Below are 21,343 nucleotides of genomic sequence, written 5' to 3' on the forward strand. Positions count from 1 at the left end.
TTATGGTTTCTAAGTCCTTCCTCCTCTGGCCATTTCCACCCCAGAACTCTAGAACAGGGTCCTTTCCTGGACCCTCCATGAGTGGTGGTGAATGGTCCCCATTGACCCATGCTTATCCCCAGAATAGTCTGTAAAGCCATCTCCTAGAATGGGAAGGTACAACAGGCTGGTTTATTGCTTGCATTATTTGTGTTACTTATAGCATTGATACTGCTTCTGTGTAATCCTGCTTCTTATTAGGGGATGGCAAGGAAGCCCGGAAACCTCCATGTTCAGAAAGGGGCTGGCTTCCTTGTTGGTTGCTCTGATGGGTGTGTATTCATGAATAGGTCTTTTAACTTTGGAGGCTGGGGGCGGGCAAAGAGGGAACATGTAGCAAAAATGTGTGGTGTAAACCAGACTCATTCATTTAATTTCTCTTGCTTTGTCACTTTCTAAATCCTCCCCCTCTGTCATTGTCAGTAATATGCATGGATTTTCTTATCAGGGGAGACTGAAAGCCTTTCTCACGTGCAGGTTTTTTTAGGAGATGGGGTGATTTGGTGCTTTCCTTGGGCACACTAGGCTGTGCTAACGTCTGCCTTTCCAATTCTGATAGCACTTAGAATCCCAAGCACAGAATTTAGCATTTCATTGTCTGCTGTTTGGAGAAGCCACTTTCTAATGTGTAAAATCCTTATTTGAAATATTTAAATATGTTTTATTTTATATATTTAAAAGTTTTATTTTAAATATTTAAAAGTTTTATTTTAAGTAGTTACAAGTTTTATTTTAAATATTTAAATATCTTTTATAGGCATTCTGGAAAAGGAGGTGTGGAGCCAGAGGGTGAGGTATCTGGTGTTATTTTATTTTAGGTGATTGCTCAGGAGCAAGAAATCAGAGCCATAAGCTGTATCTTTTTTTTTTTTTTTTCGCGGTACGCGGGCCTCTCACTGTTATAGCCTCTCCCGTTGCGGAGCACAGGCTCCGGACGTGCAGGCTCAGCGGCCGTGGCTCACGGGCCCAGCCGCTCCGTGGCATGAGGGATCCTCCCGGACCGGGGCACGAACCCGTGTCCCCTGCATCGGCAGGCGGACTCTCAACCACTGCGCCACCAGGGAAGCCTGACCATGCCTTCTTTAACCCAAACTGTCCCAGAAAAGATAGTCATTTGTGGATACCTTTTATTTATTTATTTTTATATTTAAAAATCATATTCAAAAAAATTTATGGAAGAACAAAGGGAGAGTGACCTTAGAAATTTTAATAATAATTAAACATAGCAAGTTCCAATTTTTATTCTGTTTCCCTGTTATGAAAGTTTAATACTTGAAATTCATATTCATAAAACTCGAAGTTTTATATACAATGTGTTTGAATGAAACTAATTCATTGTGGACCTGGAACACACCTATCTTGTCAGTATTGCTCCAGATTCCAACACACCTCCAGTCAGTCCCCCTGCACCAGCAATCCTTGTTCTTATACTTGCATCCATAAAATACGTTTTTGAAAACTTTGATTTTTTGGCTACTAATTTTTTTTGACGAGAGGATAGTCATGCTTTTTGCTCCATAATTTCAAATTTTTTTAGTTTTTGACTTATACATCCCATAAATACTATTTCCTTCTAGTCATCTTTGTTCATAAGCCAGCCTTAGGCATTTGGGTCACATATACTTCAGCATAAAAGATGAGGGAGAACACTGCCGTGTGTCCCTAGCACGTGGGATGTACAGGTTCTTGTTACAGGACGCCATGTGCATGAGATGTCCCTCTTGTCAAATGACTGATGGGGTGAGTATGCCATATTTCCTTTTTGTCCTTCAAAGTATGCTATTTACTCATCAGGTCCTGATTTTGAGAAAGTTCACCTGGGATACTGTCATCTGAAGGTACTAGTCTGTGGTTGTGTTTATAGATCCATTTCACCACCATCATCAGAGTCTGGAGTGCTGCTTTCAGTTCTTCACATTCATCTTCTGATTCATCTAATACGTGGGAATCATCTTTTTGTCAGTTTTCTTTCTTCTACTATAGGCAGTGTATTAGTTTACTATCACTGCTGTAACAAATTAAAAACATTCAGTAACCTAAAACAGCACAGATTTGTCACATTACCGTCTGTAGTTCAGAAGTGTGACACAGGTCTTCCTGGGTTAACATCAAGATGTTGGCAGAGGGACTTCCCTGGTTGTCCAGTGGTGAAGAATCCGCCTTCCAATGCAGGGGACACAGGTTCAATCCCTAGTTGGGGAACTAAGATCCCACGTGCCGCGGTGCAACTAAGCCCGTGCCACACAACTACTGAGCTCGTGCGCCTCAACTAGAGAGCCCATGTGCTGCAAACTACAGAGCTCACGCACCCTGGAGCCTGCCTACCACAACTAGAGAAGAGAAAACCCGCATGCCACAACTAGAGAGAAGCCCGAGTGCCATGACGAAGAGCCCGCACGCTGCAGCTAAGACCCAGTGCAGCCAAAAACACAAAAAAAATAGAAAGTAAAAATAAATAAATAAATAATTTTTAAAAAAAAGATGTTGGCAGAGCTGCATTCCCTTCTGGAGGCTCTATGGGAACATCCATTTCTTTGCCTTTTTCAGTTTCTAGAGGCCTGTCTTAGCAGAGCTGCTCTAACAAAAATAACAAATGGAGGACTCATGAACAACAAAACTTCATTTCTCACAGCTTTAGAGGCTGGAAGTCCTAGAGTAGAGTGCCAGCACAGTTGGGTTCCTCTTCCGGGCTGCAGACCTTTGTGTCCTCACATGGTGGAGAGCAGAGAGCAAGCCAGCTCTCTCCCTTGACTCTTATCAGGACGTTAACCCCATTTATGAGGATACCACCCTCCAGACCGTATCTCATCCTAACTACCTCCCAAAGGCCCCACCTCCTAATATCATCATGTGGCAGGGTAGTGGGGGTGCAGTGGGGTTTCAACATATGGATTTTGTGGGGACACCAACATTCAGTCTGTTACAAGGCACCCAGTTTTTTGACTGGTGTTCCTCTTTTTCCATTGTTACAGCCAGCAGGATAACCTCCCTCTGACCCTGCCTCCATCATCACGTCTCTTCCTCTTCATCTGTGCCTCCCTCTTCAACTTTCCAGGACCCTTGTGATTACTTGGGCCCCACCTGGATAATCCAGGATAATCTCCTTATTTGAAGGTCAGCTGCTTAGTAACCTTAATTCCCCTTTGCCATGTAACCTAACATATTCACCAGTTCCAGGGATTAGGATTTGGACATTTTTAGGGGCTATTCTATCTAACGTAATCAGAAAGTGAAAAAAAAAATCTCAAACCTCAACTGTGTTCAAGGAAAGCAAAACCCAAAAGACTACTTTTATTTATTCATGAGTGATGATGTAATACATCAAGCAGTACAATAAGAAAACTGATAAAATAATGAAGGTTTATTTCACTGTGGCATCATTTTTCTAGGTGATTCCATCATTTTGTTTTCATATTATTTTAGCCTTTTTTAGCATAGTTGGGAATAATTGCTGAGTCATGATGAAATAAGTTCTAGGATAATATAGTAAAATGTTTCATTAAGATCATTAAGAGTCTATATTGTGTCTTAGCCTTACACAAAGATGCAATGAACCTATATGATAATTGCAAGATAGAAATGAGTTTTATTGTATTGCAAAATATGTTTTCTGTGATTTTATGGAAGGCCTCTAAGAAAAAATGAAAATCATGAAATATCTTTACAATATTGGTTAGAGCTACTCATGAAAGAAACTCAGAAATTAAAATTGGGTCCAGTGGACCCTGATCTCTATACAGAGGGTCAGTGTCTTGGTTCCTTTGCCTTCTGTGATGCCCCGAGGTCCTTCTGCCTTCCAGTCTCCTCTCTTTCTCTGCTTGACCCTTAAATATGGGCAGCCCAGTGGTTACCCAGGGCCTCTTTACTTTTCATTATTTTTAATAAGTTACTACTGTCAAAACAGTCTCTTCCAACTTGCCTCAGCCCTGTAGAGCTGAGTGCTTTCTGGAGAGTCCACTTGGATATTTCAAAGGTCCCCCAGCTGTTTGTGTCTGAAACTCGTCCTCGTCTGTTCCCCATCTCCCTCCACGGGCTGCAGCCAAAACAGAACAATGTCATACGTGTTTCTTTTCTGGTGTTTTTGAGTCATCAGACTGAGCCGTCTGCTCCCAGTGAAAAGTGCAGGCCAGTGGTCCCCAACCTTTTTTGGCACGAGGGACCGGTTTCGTGGAAGACAATTTTTCCATGGACTGGGGGGCAGTGGGGGGGTGGGGGTGGGGATGTGATGGTTCAGGTGGTGATGCGAGCAATGGGGAGCAGCAGATGAAGCTTTGCTCGCCCGCCCGCTACTCGCTGGCTGCTCACCTCCTGCTGTGAGGCCGGGTTTCTAACAGGCACGGCCCGGGGGTTGGGGACTCCTGGTGTAGGCATTATCCCTGACTCCTTGTCTGTTACCCCCTGAACTGATGCTTCTACTCCTCTGCCTTTTACCCCCTTGCCATCTCTTGCTCAGATTATTGTACTCACATCTTAACCAGTTTCCCTGTTATTCCCACTCCTGCCTCCCTGCCAGCTCTTCTAGTTCTCTGCAGAAGAAAATCTGATGGTGCCATTTCACTGTGTAAAACCCTTCTAAGGATTTCCATTCCCCTCAGGACAAAGCCTAAACATTGAGCACTGCCTGCTGGTCATAGTGGTACATGCCTGTCCTCCTCTACCTCCCATCCACCAGCTGACTCAGTGTAGATCATAGCTTACAAGGATGGTAAGCCCCTCTTGGATGGGTTTGGAGTCCCAATTCTGTGCTTCCACAGCACCCTCCCTGCCTTCCCCTGTCTGAGTGGGTACCACACTCACCCGGTAGCACTTTTTAATTGTCTATCTTCCTCAGGGACTGTTGGTTCCCTCTGTCTTGTTCAGCGTGGAAACCACAGAACCTAGCATAGTGCTGGGCGTGTAGTAAGTACTTGGAAAATGTTTGTTGAATGAATGAATGACTGATATTTTATGAGCCTATGGGATAAGTACTGAAAGAATATTTGAAAAAAATTAAAATTTTAATTTATTGAATCAGTTAATAACTGTGAAAGCCTGAATTAACTCATTGGATAGTGCCTGGGTTGTAATGAGTACGATGTTAGCTATTATTGTTGTTGTTACTATTATGAGGCAGGAATGTAAGTGACTTTTTTCTTTTTCATTCTACTCTGAAAATTTAAGAAAAAAATAAATGATTTGGGATTAACATATATACACTACTATATTTAAGGTAGGTAACCAACAAGGACCTGTATAGCTACTGTACAGCACAGGGAACTCTACTCAGTACTCTGTAATAACCTGTATGGGAAAAGAATCTGAAAAGGAATGAATACATGTATATGTATAACTGATTCACTTTGCTGTACATCTGAAACTAACACAACATTGTAAATCAACTATATTCCAATATAAAAGAAAAAAGAAAAAAAAGAAAAAAATAAATGAAATATTTGCAGTTGGATCTCTTCTTAAACATTAAGGTGATGGCATGATTTGGTGATTTCCCACCTGCAGTATTTTTTTTTTTTTTTGCGGTACGCGGGCCTCTCCCTGTTGTGACCTCTCCCGTTGCGGAGCACAGGCTCCGGACGTGCAGGCTCAGCAGCCATGGCTCACAGGCCCAGCCGCTCCGCAGCATGTGGGGTCTTCCTGGACCGGGGCACAAACCCATGTCCCCTGCATCAGCAGGCGGACTCTCAACCGCTGTGCCACCAGGGAAGCCCCAGTAGTTTTGATTTACCTTTGGAAACAAACATTTTGAGGTGTGAGTGCAGTGAAGAAACCAGTGTTTCAGTGAATGTGTCTCATAAAAGATGAGGTGGCTTCTGCGTGTTATGTTTTCCATTGAAGGGTTAGTTTTATGGATCTCTTGAAAAATTGTCTATGGAATTTTGTTGTTGTTACAGTGTTTGCTGGCAGATACTCACTAATACACTTCTTGCAACTAAATTGAGCTTGTCCTAAGTAGCTTCTCACCCATTCTAGAATTATTTATAATATTTGGCTTTTTTGTAGGTTGGATTGGATTGAATTCTTTCCAGAAGCCATACTACTGGTATCATGGACTCAAAGGTTGTGAAGAGCTCTTACAGTTTCATTACTAAATTTTATAAACAAATGTATTCATAAAGTCAGAGCTGTTTACAAACTATTTCCCATGAGCTTCATGAAATACGTTGATTATATAGATAATGTGCTTTGTGGCCTGTGGCCATGGCTGCCCTCTCTGAGCAGCCATTAGGAGGGAGAGGACACATGCCTTGGTTCAGGTCTTCACCCCTGCACGAGACGCTGGTGAGCTCAGCACCCAGGGCCCTCTGCCTCCACAGCTTGAGGAGGCTCTGCACACAGGTCTTCACTTAGAAGATAGCTTCTCCTGGGAAAATTAGCTTTAGATTTCAATTTCTGTTATAAATCTAAAACTCACAGACACCTTTGTCTGAAGTGAAATCTTAAGAAAAGTTGACACCTACCTAGACTGTCCCCAAGTTGTATCATTTAAAAACCTCTTCTGATTCAGTAACTGGTCAACAGATCATTTATACATTGTATCAAGTACATCTCTGTTTTTATTATCTAGCTCACTATAAGGAAGCCGTTTTATGCGTAAGATTTCCAGTTGTAGAGTTGATTATATGTTTTGAATTTAGGGTGATTTAAAAATCTGCCTACTACATTTCTTTAATAAGCAAGACCTCCTAAATGTCTTTCCTTTAGATTAAATTGAAGTTCCAGATTTAAAAGTGAAACCATCAAGATGGTGGTGTAGTCATGGAAATATTACACAGAGCTTATATGTTAAAATTCTAAATTACGTTGGTACCCAAATAGAGCTCTGCTTTTTGTAATGCTGGAAACAAAATAGGTACTCTATAAGTACTTTACTGATTGAGGAAATAAAAGTACTAGAAAGTTAGAAGTAAGTGCTATGTCTAAAGATGGTTGTGTAAAAAAATTCATAAGCTCAGGATTTTTTAGAAAATATAAGTTAGTGGAATCATAAAAGGAGTGGTTCTGGTCAGAGATGTGAAACATTGGAATTACTTCTTTTAATATTGTATGTTTTTAAATTGTCATTTCTCATTGAATGCTTTAGTTCTACCTGTATGACTGCATTTGCAAAATAATACGTTGCTTGAAACTGACTAAATGAAACGTGTGGAAGGTAAGCATTTCTGCTCCCACGCACAGCCTTGCCCTTCATCCTTGGCTTAATCAGGAAACCGTATTTTTGGCGGTTATTTAAATATTAAAATACATTCAGAAGTTCCATAAATTAAATGTGTGAAAAGCAATGAATTCCAAACCATTTCTTTCTCTTACTGCTTTTATATGGAGGTTCCCCAAGTTTTTTCTTATATAAACTGGAAATTATATGGACTTCTTGTATTTAATCACAGTATGATTATTTTGCCCATTATCCTAGACTAATAGGAGACTTTATGTCTTTCTGTTTTCCCTAGCTTCACTTGATCCAAATTTTATCATGCCCACAGAATATTTTTACCCATAGTTTATTTGTTAAGTGGTTTCTTTCAGAGAAATGAGTGTTTACAGAAGAAGGATAGAATTTCATGTTCTTGGTATTTTGAAGAAAGGAGTCTTGAGTGCTATCTTTAAGCACATTTCTTTAAAGTTTGGAATAACTTTTAATCATCTCTCTCACTGTTTATTGATATTTATTTGCATTACCTTAAGATATACGTAAGTGAATGAAAGTTCATTTTCATAGTCTTTAATGGTGAATAATTTATTTATATACAGGTATACAAGCTCTTTAACACTTAATATTGAGAGACAGAAGAGATTTAAATTGGGCTTGTTTCAGAATACCATCCTAGGAATCTGGCAACATCACTGATATATGAATGTTTGCTAATGTGGTTTGAAAAAAGGATCCTCATTAAAATCTTGTTGCTAAACAAGTGACAGAAACCTTACAAACAGCTTGAGGCTTCAGGCCAGTCACAGTTACTCCTGAAGAGATCTGGACAAGTGTGAAAATACAGAGACTGTGCCTTTATTGTAATCAGAACACATAAATGCTATCTGGAGTCAGGTCCCTACTTGAGGACATTTTTAGTCATATTAGGGAAAACAAATCTTAGCATATTTCAATGCCTAAGCCTTCTGTTGTGAATTTGTCAAGTGTAAAAGTATTGGGTGTGTTAAATTCAGAAAGTGTACTTTTGGTAATAGCCCTTGTATTCATGTTTTCCTGCAAGGGATTGGGGTTTGGTCAACTAGCATATGTTCATGAGGTAAAGTTCATGATGCTCATGACCTTTCTGTAGATGATACTTGAGTGTGCTGGTTGATCCAGGTCTCTGAGTGATGGTGAGGCTGCGAAGAGTCAGCCCACGGTTTGTCACCACCATCTAACAGTCACTTCTGGATTAACTTTACGTTCACATTCCCTTTGAGGGTTGCTCCTGTCTTAATTCTTATTTAGGATCATAACCCTTGCCTCTAGAAAGGCAGGTCTTAACATCAGGCTGTACGAAGAGCAGTTCATATGTAGGGATGCTAATGGCTTTCCAGAGTGGAAGTTAGTGGACTTTTCAATAACCTTGTGGCCCCCCATTCAGGACCTTTGATGAGAACGAGCTGATTGTAAGTCTGCTCTGCCTTTTTGAGTCATAGGGGATCCTCATCAAAGGACACAGGAAGTCCCCTTGCTCTGATTTGGCCCACGTGCCCAGCTCATCAGTGAAGAGATGACAAGAACATGTGTAGTTGAGTGAAAAAGATGCCTGATTCGGTTCAGGACTCAGTAAACAGTGGCAGTTCTGAGACTGGTGAACAGCAAGCTGAAGGAGCCCATGCTCTGAGCTGGAGCATCCCTGCCCCGCTGTGTGTGACCAGACACGCACACCGTTTGAAGTCAGGTCCTCTCCCACATCAGCTGTCCTCACTCCGATCGCCCCTCATCCTGCAGACTGTGCAGTGGACTTGGACGTCCGTGCCATAGGCCTCTTGGTCTGGCATAGCCCCTCGAAGGAGTTTCTTGTGCATTTACAAATCTCAATCATTTTCAGTTTGCTTGTGGTTTAAAATTTCACTTTTGTTACATATTTTGTGTCTTCATGGAGACTCCTGAAATTACCTGCTTGCTTTAAGATGATTATAAATTTTATTTCTTAGTAGCTGAAAGGGTAATACAGAGCTCAAGAAAAGAGGGGAATCCTGATAATTTTGTACTAAAAGAGTTATAAAAGCTATTCTCCAGCTTCTCTGTGAGGATGATGTCATATTTTAAGGTCTGACATGGACATGGTTGGTTACAGACTGGAGGCGGCTGGGGCTGGGACTAGAGCCCCCAGTGGGTACGAGAAGGACCAGAAGAGTTCAGGAGAGTTGCTGCCCAAGCAGGGGAACCCCATACACTGTCCTGAGGAGGGACCTGGTCTGACCCAAAGCAGACCCAGTAGAGAAGCAGAGGGCCCCACTGTGGCTGGCCTCTGGCACCTGGGTTTTCTGGGTTGGTGGTCCTGAGAAGGCAGGATGCCAAGGGGCCAGTACAATTTAAAAGGGAAACTACCAGAATGGAAATGTGATAGAAAGCCGTTTGGATTTTCTGGGGCATTTCAGAGTTGACTCAGGAATGGGATGGGAGCCCTATTATCAGAAGTGAAGGACCATGGCAGGTTGTGTGAAAGAAAGAGGGTAAATTGATGCCATCAGAAGACACACAGAAACTGGCCCCCAGAGGGCTGTGTCTGGGCATAACTCCCCTTTTCCTCTTCTTATTCATTTCTTCTAGAATATACTCTTTTTTTTTTTAAATTGAAGTATAGTTGATTTACAATGTGTTAACTTCTTCTGTACAGCAAAGTGATTCAGTTATACATATATATACATTCTTTTTTTAATATTCTTTTCCATTATGGTTTATCACAGGATTTTGAATATAGTTCTCTGTGTTATACAGTAGAACCTTGTTGTTCATCCATAGAATATACTCTTTTTCTCTGTAGGGAGACCTTGGAGATGCTGCAGGTTTGGTTTCAGACCACTACAATACAGTAAATATCATAATAGAGCGAGTCACACGAATTCTTTGGTCTCCTGGTGCATTTAAAAGTTATGTTCACACTATATTAAAGTGTGCCTTATGTCCAAAAAAAGAATGTACATGCCTTAACTAAACAATAGTTTATTGCTAAAAAATGCTAACCATCATTTGAGCCTTCAGCGAGTCGTAATCTTTTTGCTGATGGAGGATCTGGCTTTGATGTTGGTGGCTGCTGACTGATCAGGGTGGGGTTGCTGAAGGTTGGGGTGAATTTCTTAAAATAAGACAACAATGAAGTTTGTTGCATCGAAGGACTCTTCCTTTCATGAATGATTGCTCTGCAGCCTGCAGTGCTGTGTGATAGCATTTTGCCCACAGTAGAACTGCTTTCAAAACTGGAGTTAGTCCCCTCAAACCCTGCTGCTGCCTTATCAACTAAGTTTATATAATATTCTAAGTCCTTTGTTGTCATTTCAACAAGTTTTATAGCATCTTCACCAGGAGTAGATTCCATCTCAAGACCACTGTCTTTGCTCATCCATAAGAAGCGACTTCCCCTCTGTTCAAGTCTTATCAGGAGATGCAGCAATTCAGTCCCATCTTCAGGCTCCACTTCCAATTCCAGTTCTCTCGCTATCTTCTCTGTGTTGGCAGTTACAATAGTAACATCAAAGATCACTGATCACAGGTCACCGTAACAATTATATTAATACTGAAAAAGTTTGAAATATTTCAAGAATTATCAAAATATGACACAGAGACATGAAGTGAGGAAATGCTGTTGGAAAAATGGTGCCGATAGACTTGCTCAAAGGAGTGTTGCCACAAACCTTCAATTTGTTAAAAAAAAATGCAGTGTCTGCACAGTAGTAAAATGCAGTACAATGAAGTATGTCTGAATTAGAAATCCTACTTACTCTCTACATTCTGCCTCTGTGAAGTCCCTTCACTCTTCACCTCAGAGGTCTCCTCTCCCCCTTTCAAATCTACAGAGTAAAGGACTTTTATTCTGCCTTTCATCCATGTACACGTCTTTCGTGGAGCATGTCCTGTGAGCCAAGTACAGTCTAGGTAATAGATGTTAAATGAGTGAATATTTTAGAGCTGTTAACAATTACAGTGATGTAATTACAGGTCATTTTTTTCTTCCAAATTTTTTATTTCAGATTTCACTAAATGTTGCAAGGACTCTGGAATCCTTATGGTAGTAAAATGCCGCAAAGAAAATTCTGCATTGAAAGAATGTCTAACTGCTTAGTAAGTAGTTACCTCAGCGTTTGTGCTCCTGTGTATATGTGTGTGTGTAGTCTGTGTAGTAGATAAGAGTATGTTATTTAACTCATTACATGTAATCTCTACTTCTCCCCACCAAATTTGTCATATAGTTGGCTGAGTCTAAAATTTTAATTTGTTAAAGATTCTTCTAAGAAAAACGATACAACATATTTATGAAGGGTCTTTTCAAGTTTTGTGTGTTTGTCAGCATTTTATCTGATTAAAATACAAGATTTTTCATATGATTTAATAAATTCCTTTTCATGAACAGAAAATAGAATATATTATGTTTATCTCTTCTAATGAAAAGGTACTTTTGCCAGCCTTGGGATCTTTTGGACTAATGTAATTTAACTTCTAGGAGAGTTGCAATAAATCAAATGAAGGCTACAAAGGTAAATTTAGATTTTTGAAGTTAAATTACTTTGAAAAATAATTCTTAAATATCATGTTCACTGATATTCTGTTGTAGTTCCTTGAATCTTAAAGTAAAAATATGCAGAGGCCTTTGAATGCAGCTGCTTTCTGCTCATCTCCCCACATGTTTTATCACCCACATTATTGACAGGCAGTGTTGTGGATACAGTGCTTTAGTGAGTAGGGAGTTGGTAGTTGTCCGTGAGATCTTAGTTTTGGCAAACCCTTACTTCCTTCTGTACTCTGCTCCCCTAGCCTGTGAAGCATCTGTGTCAGGATTGTTTGATACTTCTTAGGCAATTACATAAAATGTGGTGATTATCTGAATCTTAAATTGTTTTCTTTTTTGATAACAAATAATGTACACATGAGTTTATAGACTCTTTTAGAATACTGAACCTCTACATTTATAGATGAGGAAACATACTCCAAGTCCGCATGTCTTTGCTCAAGTCAATAAACAATTCTAATAGCTGCTCTTTTTTATGAGCCCAGACCTGCACTAAGTGTTTAACTGTGGAGAAGTAAGAGTTCTGGTCCCTAGAGCTGCCAAGAGATGTTGAATGAATAGATGAACCTCTTTCACATTTGTGTGACTGAATTTGTTAAATTCCCTTTTGTACATTGATTGAAAGATTTTGACACCTTGGTTTCAGTCATCATATCATAGGGACTCATTATTCTTAGTTGGGACAGGGCAGCACTGGAGCCAGGAGCAGGGACCATGGGGAAGGCAGCGAGCTGGTGTCTCCTGGGTCCCCCGGGGCGTAGCTCCCCCTGCAACCCATGCAGGGTCCTCACTGTCAGGTGGGGTGATTCTTCCTCACGTGGAAACACGTCACCCCAGCGCTGGCACATAGGAGATACTATGTACTCAGTAATTGTTAGCTCTTTTTAAAAGTTTGTCTGTGTTATTTGTTAGCTTTTGTTATCTGGATATTAATCATTGGCATATCCTGCCATCTGTCGCCCCCTAGAGATGGAGAAGATAACAGGTCCCAGTCCATCCTGGGGTGCAGGGGGAGGCTGTAACTGCTTAGAAGAGAGGGGAGCAAACCAAGAGGAGTGACTGACATTTGTGGGAAAGAAATGAGAGCTATTAGGAAGAATTCTACTTGACCTCAAGTCTCAACATACTCTAAGAAATACTGCTTTTTTGTCTTTGCTTGAGTGGGGGCTCTGCTTTACTTACTGTCAACATTCCATGGGTGGAGCCACTACCCTCTCTCATCTCCGCCTGGTGACACCCTGAGTCAGTTTTGTGTTCTATTATTTCTCCCCGTCTCTTCTCACTCATCCTTCAGTAAACTGCAGTCTGGCTTCTGCCCTCACGACACTGGAACTGCTCTTCTGGGAGGTTCCATCTTTTCTCTGGTACTTGACCCCTCTCTGGAAGCCCCTGGAAGTCCCTTCCATCTGGCTTCCCTCTTTAAGCTCTTTCCTGTCTCCTCGGCATCTCTACCTATTTCTTCTCCACCTTTTCTTCCTTAACCTCTTCCTTAAGGCTGGTTCCCCAGGTTCTCTTCTCCGTTTTAAATCTGAGAAAGCTCAGTTTGCACCTGTGGAATTCAGCTGCTTCCTATGGGTCATGGCATGTCTCCACTTCCCTCTGCTGGTCCGAAACCGAACTGAGCTCCTTTGACTCCTGCCTCGTGTCTTTGTGAATTATAGTTGTCTTGGATCTAGAATCTTCCTGATCTCCTGTTGATTTCATCTCCTCATTCTCCCCCAGATCCACTTCATCCTTTTCATCAGAACTGTGCTTCCTTTGGCTTAGGTCCTCCTCATTTCTTGTCTGGATTATTATAATAGCTTATTTATTGGACACCCTTGCTGCCCACCTTTAGCCTATCTGCCACATGCTGTCAGATTCATCTAAGGCAGTGGTCCCAACCTTTTTGGCACGAGGGACCAGTTTCGTGGAAGAGTTTTTCCACGGTGGGGGCGGGGAGGGGATGGTTCAGGCGGTAATGCGAGCGATGGGGAGCGGCAGATGAAGCTTTGCTCCTTGCCCGTCGCTTACCTCCTGCTGTGCAGCCCAGTTCCTAACAGGCCGCAGACCAGTACCGGTCCGTGGCCCAGGGGTTGGGGGCCCCCAATCTAAGGCACAGAACTGATCTTACAGTTGCTTTGTGAACAGTGCCCGTTCAGGGTAGATTTGACTTCTCAGTGGGGCATGAATGGATCGCCATGATTTGGCCCTCCCCATTCCAGCATCTCATGCCCTTTCTCCTGCACATGATCTGCTATGGTGGTACTAATCTACTTGTCCTTCTTCATGCATCACAGTTTTTCCTCATCTGTGGGATTTTCCACATGTGCCTTCTATGTGGGTTTCTGTTGGTCCTTCAAAATGCAACTCAAACGTCTCCCCCTGACAGCTCCCCTTTTTCCACTCTGCCCCATGTTTCGGGCCACAACTGCCGTAGTACTTTGTGTACATAATTGTGATGCAGTCTTGTCTGCTCTCATGGATCCCTGAGGATGGGTGCCCTGACTTCCCATTGTCCTATCCTGGGACATTGGTATTCAAAAAAGAACCATTAGGTCTTTTTTTTCTTTAATTTGGTAGCCTAATGTTTACAATGAATTTATGACCATTACTAAAAACCTGCTTCTAAAGATTGTGCCTGATGAACCGGATGTCTGAATTTATTGTTAAAATAAGCTTATATGCTTACAAAGTGATTCCCTTTAAAAGATTTTCATTTTTTCATAGCTATAATGATCCAGCCTTTTATGAAGAATGCAAAATGGAATACCTGAAGGAAAGGGAAGAATTCAGAAAAACTGGAATTCCTACCAAGAAAAGGCTGCAGAAGCTTCCCACAAGCATGTAGGCAAATATTCAAATGATACTCAGTAACGCCAATGTTCATGGAAATCACAGTCACCTGAAATGATGGACTCAAAGAAGTGTCTGCTTTATCCTTAATTATGGAAATAATTTTATCTGAAATAAAGGTTTTTCTTAAACTTCAAAGTTGAGTTTATTGAATGGGATAGGAGTAAGTGGGGAATTGGCACATGGTTTACCTGGGCATAATGGGTTTATCCTTAATTATGGAAATAATTTTATCTAAAATATATTTTTTTAAACTTCAAAGTTGAGTTTATTGAATGGCATAGGAATGAGCAGGGAAATGGGACATGGTTTGCCTGGGTTGTAATGGGGTTTTTCATATAGAGAACAGCTATAGTTCTCTAACAGTGATACCAGTCTTTAGGTTTCCACATGAATCTTACTCATCAATCTATAGACTAATCATGGGACCAGAAGTAACTAAAGGAAAGCAGGAATGGAAGCCTTCAAAGGAGTTGATAACTTGGCAGTATAGCAGGATGGTCATGAACCTGGCTCCACCACTGAGGATTAACTGAGTAGGGAAGTAGAGTATGTACTTGGACATACTTGGAGTCTTGGACATGGTAAATGCGCTTTAATGGTTATTAGTAGAAGTAAAGGCTTATTTGGAAACATAGATGAGGAGATAAGTGCTTGTACATGAATTAGTTTTACTTACATCTTTAATAGAAAATTTCCTAAAATGTAGTGGCATTCCTTGACCTGTTAATTCTGCTACTGAAAATATTTTAATCTTTTAAAAAGTCTTCTTGGGCTTCCCTGGTGGTGCAGTGGTTGGGAGTCTGCCTGCCGATGCAGGGGACGCGTGTTCATGCCCCGGTCCGGGAGGATCCCGCATGCCGCGGAGCGGCTGGGCCCGTGGGCCATGGCCGCTGAGCCTGCGCGTCCGGAGCACCGCAACGGGAGAGGCCACAGCGGTGAGAGGTTCTTTATAAGGATGAATGACCATTTTGTAACATAGTAGTGGTTTCAGGAACTAGTGTAAAAAATTTCTGTCCTGATGTAATAATTTGATCCCAGATTCAGCTTTTATATTAAAAGTTGCTTTTTTTCCTATGAGCTGTTAACTCTTCACCATAGCCATTGCAACTAGTTTCCAGGTAAGTAAAATTTTTATGTATTTACATAGTTTTTATTAAAATCACAAATAGAAATTCCTGCCTACTAGGACAAGATTTAACTGAGGCCATCGAGTTAAAAGTAAATAGGACCCTAAAGAACCATGCGATGTTCAAGTTCCACACTTTGCTCTTGAGTAGACCACTCAAAGGAACTACTTGACTCTTACTTGAAACCCAGAGAGACCACATTTTCCAGGTATACAGATCAAAAGGAGGGAGACAACAGGAGCAGACAAGCAAAGCAGATACAGCCACAGAGACCACATGGCATGGGGGTAAACAAGCCCATGCTCCTCTGGGGGCCTTTTGATTTCCTAGAGCACAGGAATTAGTTTGTTTTCAATGACTTAAGTGAGGAAAGGGCAAAATGGTTACTTTAAAAAGCTACTAAAAATATACAACTTGTGGTTATTTTATAATTATTTTAATTAGAATTAGAGGGGCCAGCTTCATTTTTATGTGGAAAATTCATCTATGTAGATGTTGCTTCCCCACAAGTGCTAGACAGACTAGGTTATAGAGTATAAAAATGTCCACTGCATGCATGGTACTCTGGGGAATCCGTCCCCGTCCACTCGGCTCTTCCTCTGGCTGGCACCCCTGCACCTCTGCTGACCCTCTCCTGTTCAGTTACAGGCCACAGATCTTCTACCCGTACGATCTGCCTTCTCCAGACAGCGTTTCTGCATGAGACCATGACTGTTTTCACAGGATTCAGTCCTTTAGTGCTTGAAGCCTGAACTCTCCCCTCTACTTTGGTTCTTGTGTTCCACAGAGGTACATCCCTGCTCTAGTTATGAATTAGGTTCCACTTTAGCAGAACCTCAGTTTCCTTTTAGAGAAGATGTAACTTGTATTTTAGCTAATGGGGAGGATTGAGAGGCTGTTGTTGTTGTTATCCGTGTTCTTTTCACTCTGTTGAGTTATGGATGTGCTGAATTGGGTTATCCTTATGAAAATCTGGAGGTTAAAGAAATTTTCAAGGGAAGTCCTTTGGAGCAAGCTTCAACTAGTATGAAACAAGTCAACAAAATTTTCCATTTTAAATAAGCTACAGATGGGCCATTCTCTCACTTCTCTTTGAATCTTACCAATAACAGAAATGATCATAAAATACATTTAAAAATTTATGACTGGGAAAATTTCTTTTGGTTACCCTTTCCTAAATAGTTTTACATCATTTGTTTAGCACTCTAAACTGTCAAGAACATCTAGCATACCTGTTTGATAGCTACCCTATTGTTTAGATGCAAAAGCATTGTCTCCATTCAGAAGTTGGTTTAACAAGACAAATGTCTGTTACATGAATCAGATTAACAACCTATAATTAGTACATGACCCTGGAATATTTAGGCAAGGACAATATTTCCACTTCAATTTCAAACAAAAATAATTTATTTTAAGTAATGTCTTGGCATTGTTCAAAACATTAATCAAGCCATTATGTCATATGACTTATTTTCTTTACAAAGGAAAATGCTCCATCTTGGTTTTAAAAAAGGCAAACCAGTAAGCTACATTAGAGATTAGATATAATGTACAGCCTTATGCAGCCACATGACAAATAGTTTCTGCTGCTTTGTTATTACACAGGTAGTTGCTTCCTTCAGCTAAAGCCTGGGGTCTTGTATTTGTTTTATGCATACTGGGTTTTGTTCTATTACTTGGCAGGAGATTGTACTCCCTCGAGTCAGCTGTGTTCATTGGTCAGAATAAATTCCAGCATCTGACACCAACTCCATTAATCACAGACAAGCTTGAATAAGTGAGTAAGATAATAGAAAGACAAATATCTGGTGAATGGTGAACACTGTTTATATATGTATGCTATTCAGTTAATGTAGAAGAGATTTGAAATATTCTTTTGAGTCCAAGGTGTTTGCAACTGTCTATCAAAAAGGATAAAGGCCTTCTACATGAAACGCTTTATCTCAGGCAAAAGATGTAGGAACGGAGACATATATTACTAATATTCTTAATACCACCACCCTGAAAGAATACAGAGAAATTTCCATATGAAGCTATCCTTGTTACTTGTTTATAAATGATAGGCTCTTAGAATCAAAGCGTTGGGGGACATTTCATGATTATACTATTATCATATATCAATACAGCACAGAATTTGGTTTCTAGGATTCTAATTAATTAAAAACCACTTTCTCAGTAAGTAAAATCATTACATTTCAAAACAAAGTTTAACCAGTTAATAAGCTGCTCTACGTAACAAGCAGGTGTAGACCCTTTGAAGAAAACGGCTTTATACAGTTACACACCCATTGGGATTTTCACTATAGCACTGAAGGACAGATTAGACTGAAGCCTTTGTGATACTATTCCTACTTCTAACTGGATAATGTATATGACTGTAATAGTTTATTCACACACCACAGTTTTTCAACTATTTCATCACTTTTTTTCAATTAAGACTTGAGGGATGTACCAGGACAGAGTTGGCTTCAACGAGCAGATTTCAAGTCTTAAAATCCAAATTGTACTTTAAATTTTATCAACATCGTGATCATAAAATGACTTTAAATCTTATACTTTGAGACACAATACCACATATAGATGCAATAACCCAGATAATATTGTTCCACTGTAATTTCCTTATCCTTACGCATTATAAGGTCAGCAGAAATATAACCTAAGTCACATTGCCATTTCACTCCTTTATGCAACTTAAAGCAACTTAACATGCTTTTTCTCTGATACAATGGTCTCCTTTATTTTTATGAGTTAGGCATTTCACATGCTTTGTAAAACCGTGTCTGAAAACTTTCAATTCCATTCTTCATGTGATGGGCAGAAATGTACAATTATCATCAAAGGTAGAGTTGTCATTGTGAAACACCTTAGGTTTATTAATTAGTAACACATATCTGATTCTTAGCCGGAGGGTGTTCTTTCACACTGAAAAATCAACTACATAATAGGGTACATTATGTGCAAATGTAAATACTGAAGAACTCTGCAAAAGTTTAATCAAAATCTGCTTTCAGTTTGTTAATGATTTCCCAAGAAAACCACTGAGGGAGATACAGCAACCTCGTGAGAACGTCATAAATCTCTTCATAATTAATTTTTATAATGGCAGTTTTGATTATGTTGATCCAAGTAATGCAGTGGTGGCAGGTTGGGTAAAGGCAAAGGTTTATTTTTAGTTTCCCCAAATGTTGTCTCACTTGATTTAGGAGGGCTTGGGAATACCCAAGAATTATCTTCCAGAGAATTTCTGCCATAAGAATTGTGTTCCTGAAAGTTTGTGCCATCGTGAGGAATGGATCGCTCATGATCTGTCCATGACTGGAGAGCTGCTTTCTCTGATAAAACCTTTGCATCTCCTGGTAAAGGGGAAGACGTGGCATGACAAAGAGTTTTGCTGTTTGGTGAGAGAGGGGCCTGTCTTTTGTATGTTGCAGTAAAATTCATCAAGTGCAGCTTTGTGCTGTCTTTCCCAAGGTCTTCCATGCATCCTGCTGGGGCACAAGCTGAAAAGAAAGCACAGGCTAAGCATCAGCTGTCCTGGTATTTATGATCATAAAACAGTAAACAAACACTTTGTTAATTTGGTTGATTCTAGAACTGGAAATGGACATTTCCAAGTTAGTGCGATCACTGTGTCAGTGTGACTTGAAGTTGACAGATGATCTCAGTTCTAATCCTGGATCCGCTATTTACTGACAGGGTGACACTTGACTGCTCCAGGTGTCACTTCTCTCGTCTGCAAAATGGACACAGGAATCTTGTCTCGCCCATATCATAGTGAACATGAGGAAATTCCTATTTTAAAAAGCTGGAAACCAATTCACTTAAAATACAAGTAAAGACCCTGTTCCTGGCTCTTAATATGGCTGGAGAAGGCTTGCAGAATGTTTGTGTGTCAGTGGAGACTAAGAAAGCTGTTCTTAAGTTTTAATAATTTTGTTAGATGTAATATTCCTTAGCTTAGTCAAATCTGTTTTCCATAGGTGGTCCAAAAGTAAATTTTTCCAGAAATAACTACATTGTGAATTGGTGAGACCCAACTGAAATTTGATATATATTAAAGGCTTTTATGGATAAAACAATTTAAATTAAAAGCTATAAAATCATCTCATTTCTTGTCAAATATATATAATGGTAAATGTAAGTTCTGCTATGGTCACAATATAGGTCAAAAAAAAGCAAAAAAAATGAGTTTAGTAACATGTAATGGCTTAGAAAACAGACCGCTCTCCAGCTGCTGTTCAGCCACAGACAACACAAAGCAAGGGCGTGCCTCCCTCCCTCTGTACGGATACCAAGTGCCACCAAGGCCTGACTCTAGTTTTAAAGGAGAAAGAAACTGAACCACATTAAAAAATAAGCTCACTGCCCCTTTTCTTGGGAGGAGGTGACAGTGCTCAGCTTCTGGACAGGGTGACATGTGGGTCTAGAGAAAAGGTGACCTGGGCTTATCTCTGTCCACTCCGCAAAGCACTCAATTCTTTGTGGAGAGTGGTGGCCCCAGGCCTGGCACTGTCGTAGGAAACGTGCTAGAAACTTGCGGTTAAAATCCTTCACCAGCTCAGAAACGACACGACAATAAGCGTTTCCAAATGAGTAGAGAGCATTTCTCCTTAATTATTTTTTGGAAGTTCTATTTAGTATATAAGAGGCTCACTGAAAAATTACTCCATGAGTCTCATTTAAGAGAGGTCTTATTTCTACCATCAACTTAAAGTTGTCTCATATGTAACCCTGGCCACTGGAAAACCTGAGGACAAAATGAACCGTAAACTAAGTTGGGGCATGCCAAAGTACCTTATTGTTTTGCCTGGTTCGTAAGTAACTAACCCTAGAAACGGAAAGGCAATTCTGAATTTAGCTTTCTGTCCCAACATGCAACGTCCCCCACCCCACAAGAAACATTTCTGAGGAGAACTATTTATAAAATCTCTCGTGCCCTCTTTAGGGACAATTTGAGGTGCAAATGACAATTTTAAATTAATGATTTTTTAAAAAATAAAAAGTCACATCTCATTCCTTTAAAAATAAAGTTTACAGCATTCAAATTTACATTACACAACTTTACAGGAATACAATCATTACGTAATAAAAGGTACAAATGCACTGATTTTTCTCAGTATAGAAACAGCTTTGGCAAAGTAGCCACTACTAGTTAACACAAAACTCAGGAAAAGGTTTAATCAGCCAAGCAGTTAAATATGCAAAGCAATGAAAATTTTTGTTTGGTTGAAAGGGCTAAGTGAATATAGCATCTAGTCTCTATTCAAAACAATCTGTTCTTTAAGGAAAGAAAAATTAAGTTTACAAAAAATGAAAATAACCAAGTAACGAATCAGAGCTCTCTTTAAAAACAATTTAAAGAGCTACGTCTTTGGTATATTCTGTAGCACTGGAATGAAAGTAGCTTTTGGTGTCTTTTTTTTTTTAATATATGAAGTAGTTGTGGTAAAAGGTCAACTAGAGCAAACTTAACACCTCAGCCTTGAACACATAAGCAACACTTGGCTGAGAAAAAAGCCACAAGGGGAAAAGAATACAGTACTGAAGAAACACACATCAGCAACACCTTTATGTGTGAAGTTGACCAGTATGAGGCTGAAGCCAGAGCAGAAAATGGGTGGCTGTGAATAGACTACATAT

General features: G+C 40.2%; 2 protein-coding genes across 5 annotated transcripts in view; one reads left to right on the forward strand and one right to left on the reverse strand.

Moving 5' to 3' along the window:
- The window catches only part of CMC1 (C-X9-C motif containing 1), a 74,966-nt gene extending 60,255 nt beyond the window's left edge, over positions 1 to 14,711 (forward strand). For all 4 annotated transcript variants that reach the window (XM_027088359.1, XM_027088362.1, XM_027088361.1 and 1 more), the window contains exons 3-4: positions 11,203 to 11,293; positions 14,448 to 14,711. In XM_027088359.1, the coding sequence (XP_026944160.1) occupies positions 11,203 to 11,293; positions 14,448 to 14,568 (212 nt within the window). In that variant the 3' untranslated portion in view covers positions 14,569 to 14,711. The remainder of the gene's footprint in view (positions 1 to 11,202; positions 11,294 to 14,447) is intronic.
- Positions 14,712 to 17,087: 2,376 nt separating this feature from the next.
- AZI2 (5-azacytidine induced 2) overlaps positions 17,088 to 21,343 on the reverse strand; it is a 36,452-nt gene continuing 32,196 nt past the window's right edge. The window contains exon 8 of the mRNA XM_027088326.1: positions 17,088 to 19,203. Coding sequence (XP_026944127.1) covers positions 18,791 to 19,203 — 413 coding nt within the window. The 3' untranslated portion in view covers positions 17,088 to 18,790. The remainder of the gene's footprint in view (positions 19,204 to 21,343) is intronic.

The sequence above is a fragment of the Aethalodelphis obliquidens genome, unplaced genomic scaffold, assembly GCF_003676395.1.
Source record: "Aethalodelphis obliquidens isolate GAN/ISIS:26980383/991018 unplaced genomic scaffold, ASM367639v1 scaffold62, whole genome shotgun sequence".
Classification (NCBI taxonomy): Eukaryota; Metazoa; Chordata; class Mammalia; order Artiodactyla; family Delphinidae; genus Aethalodelphis; species Aethalodelphis obliquidens.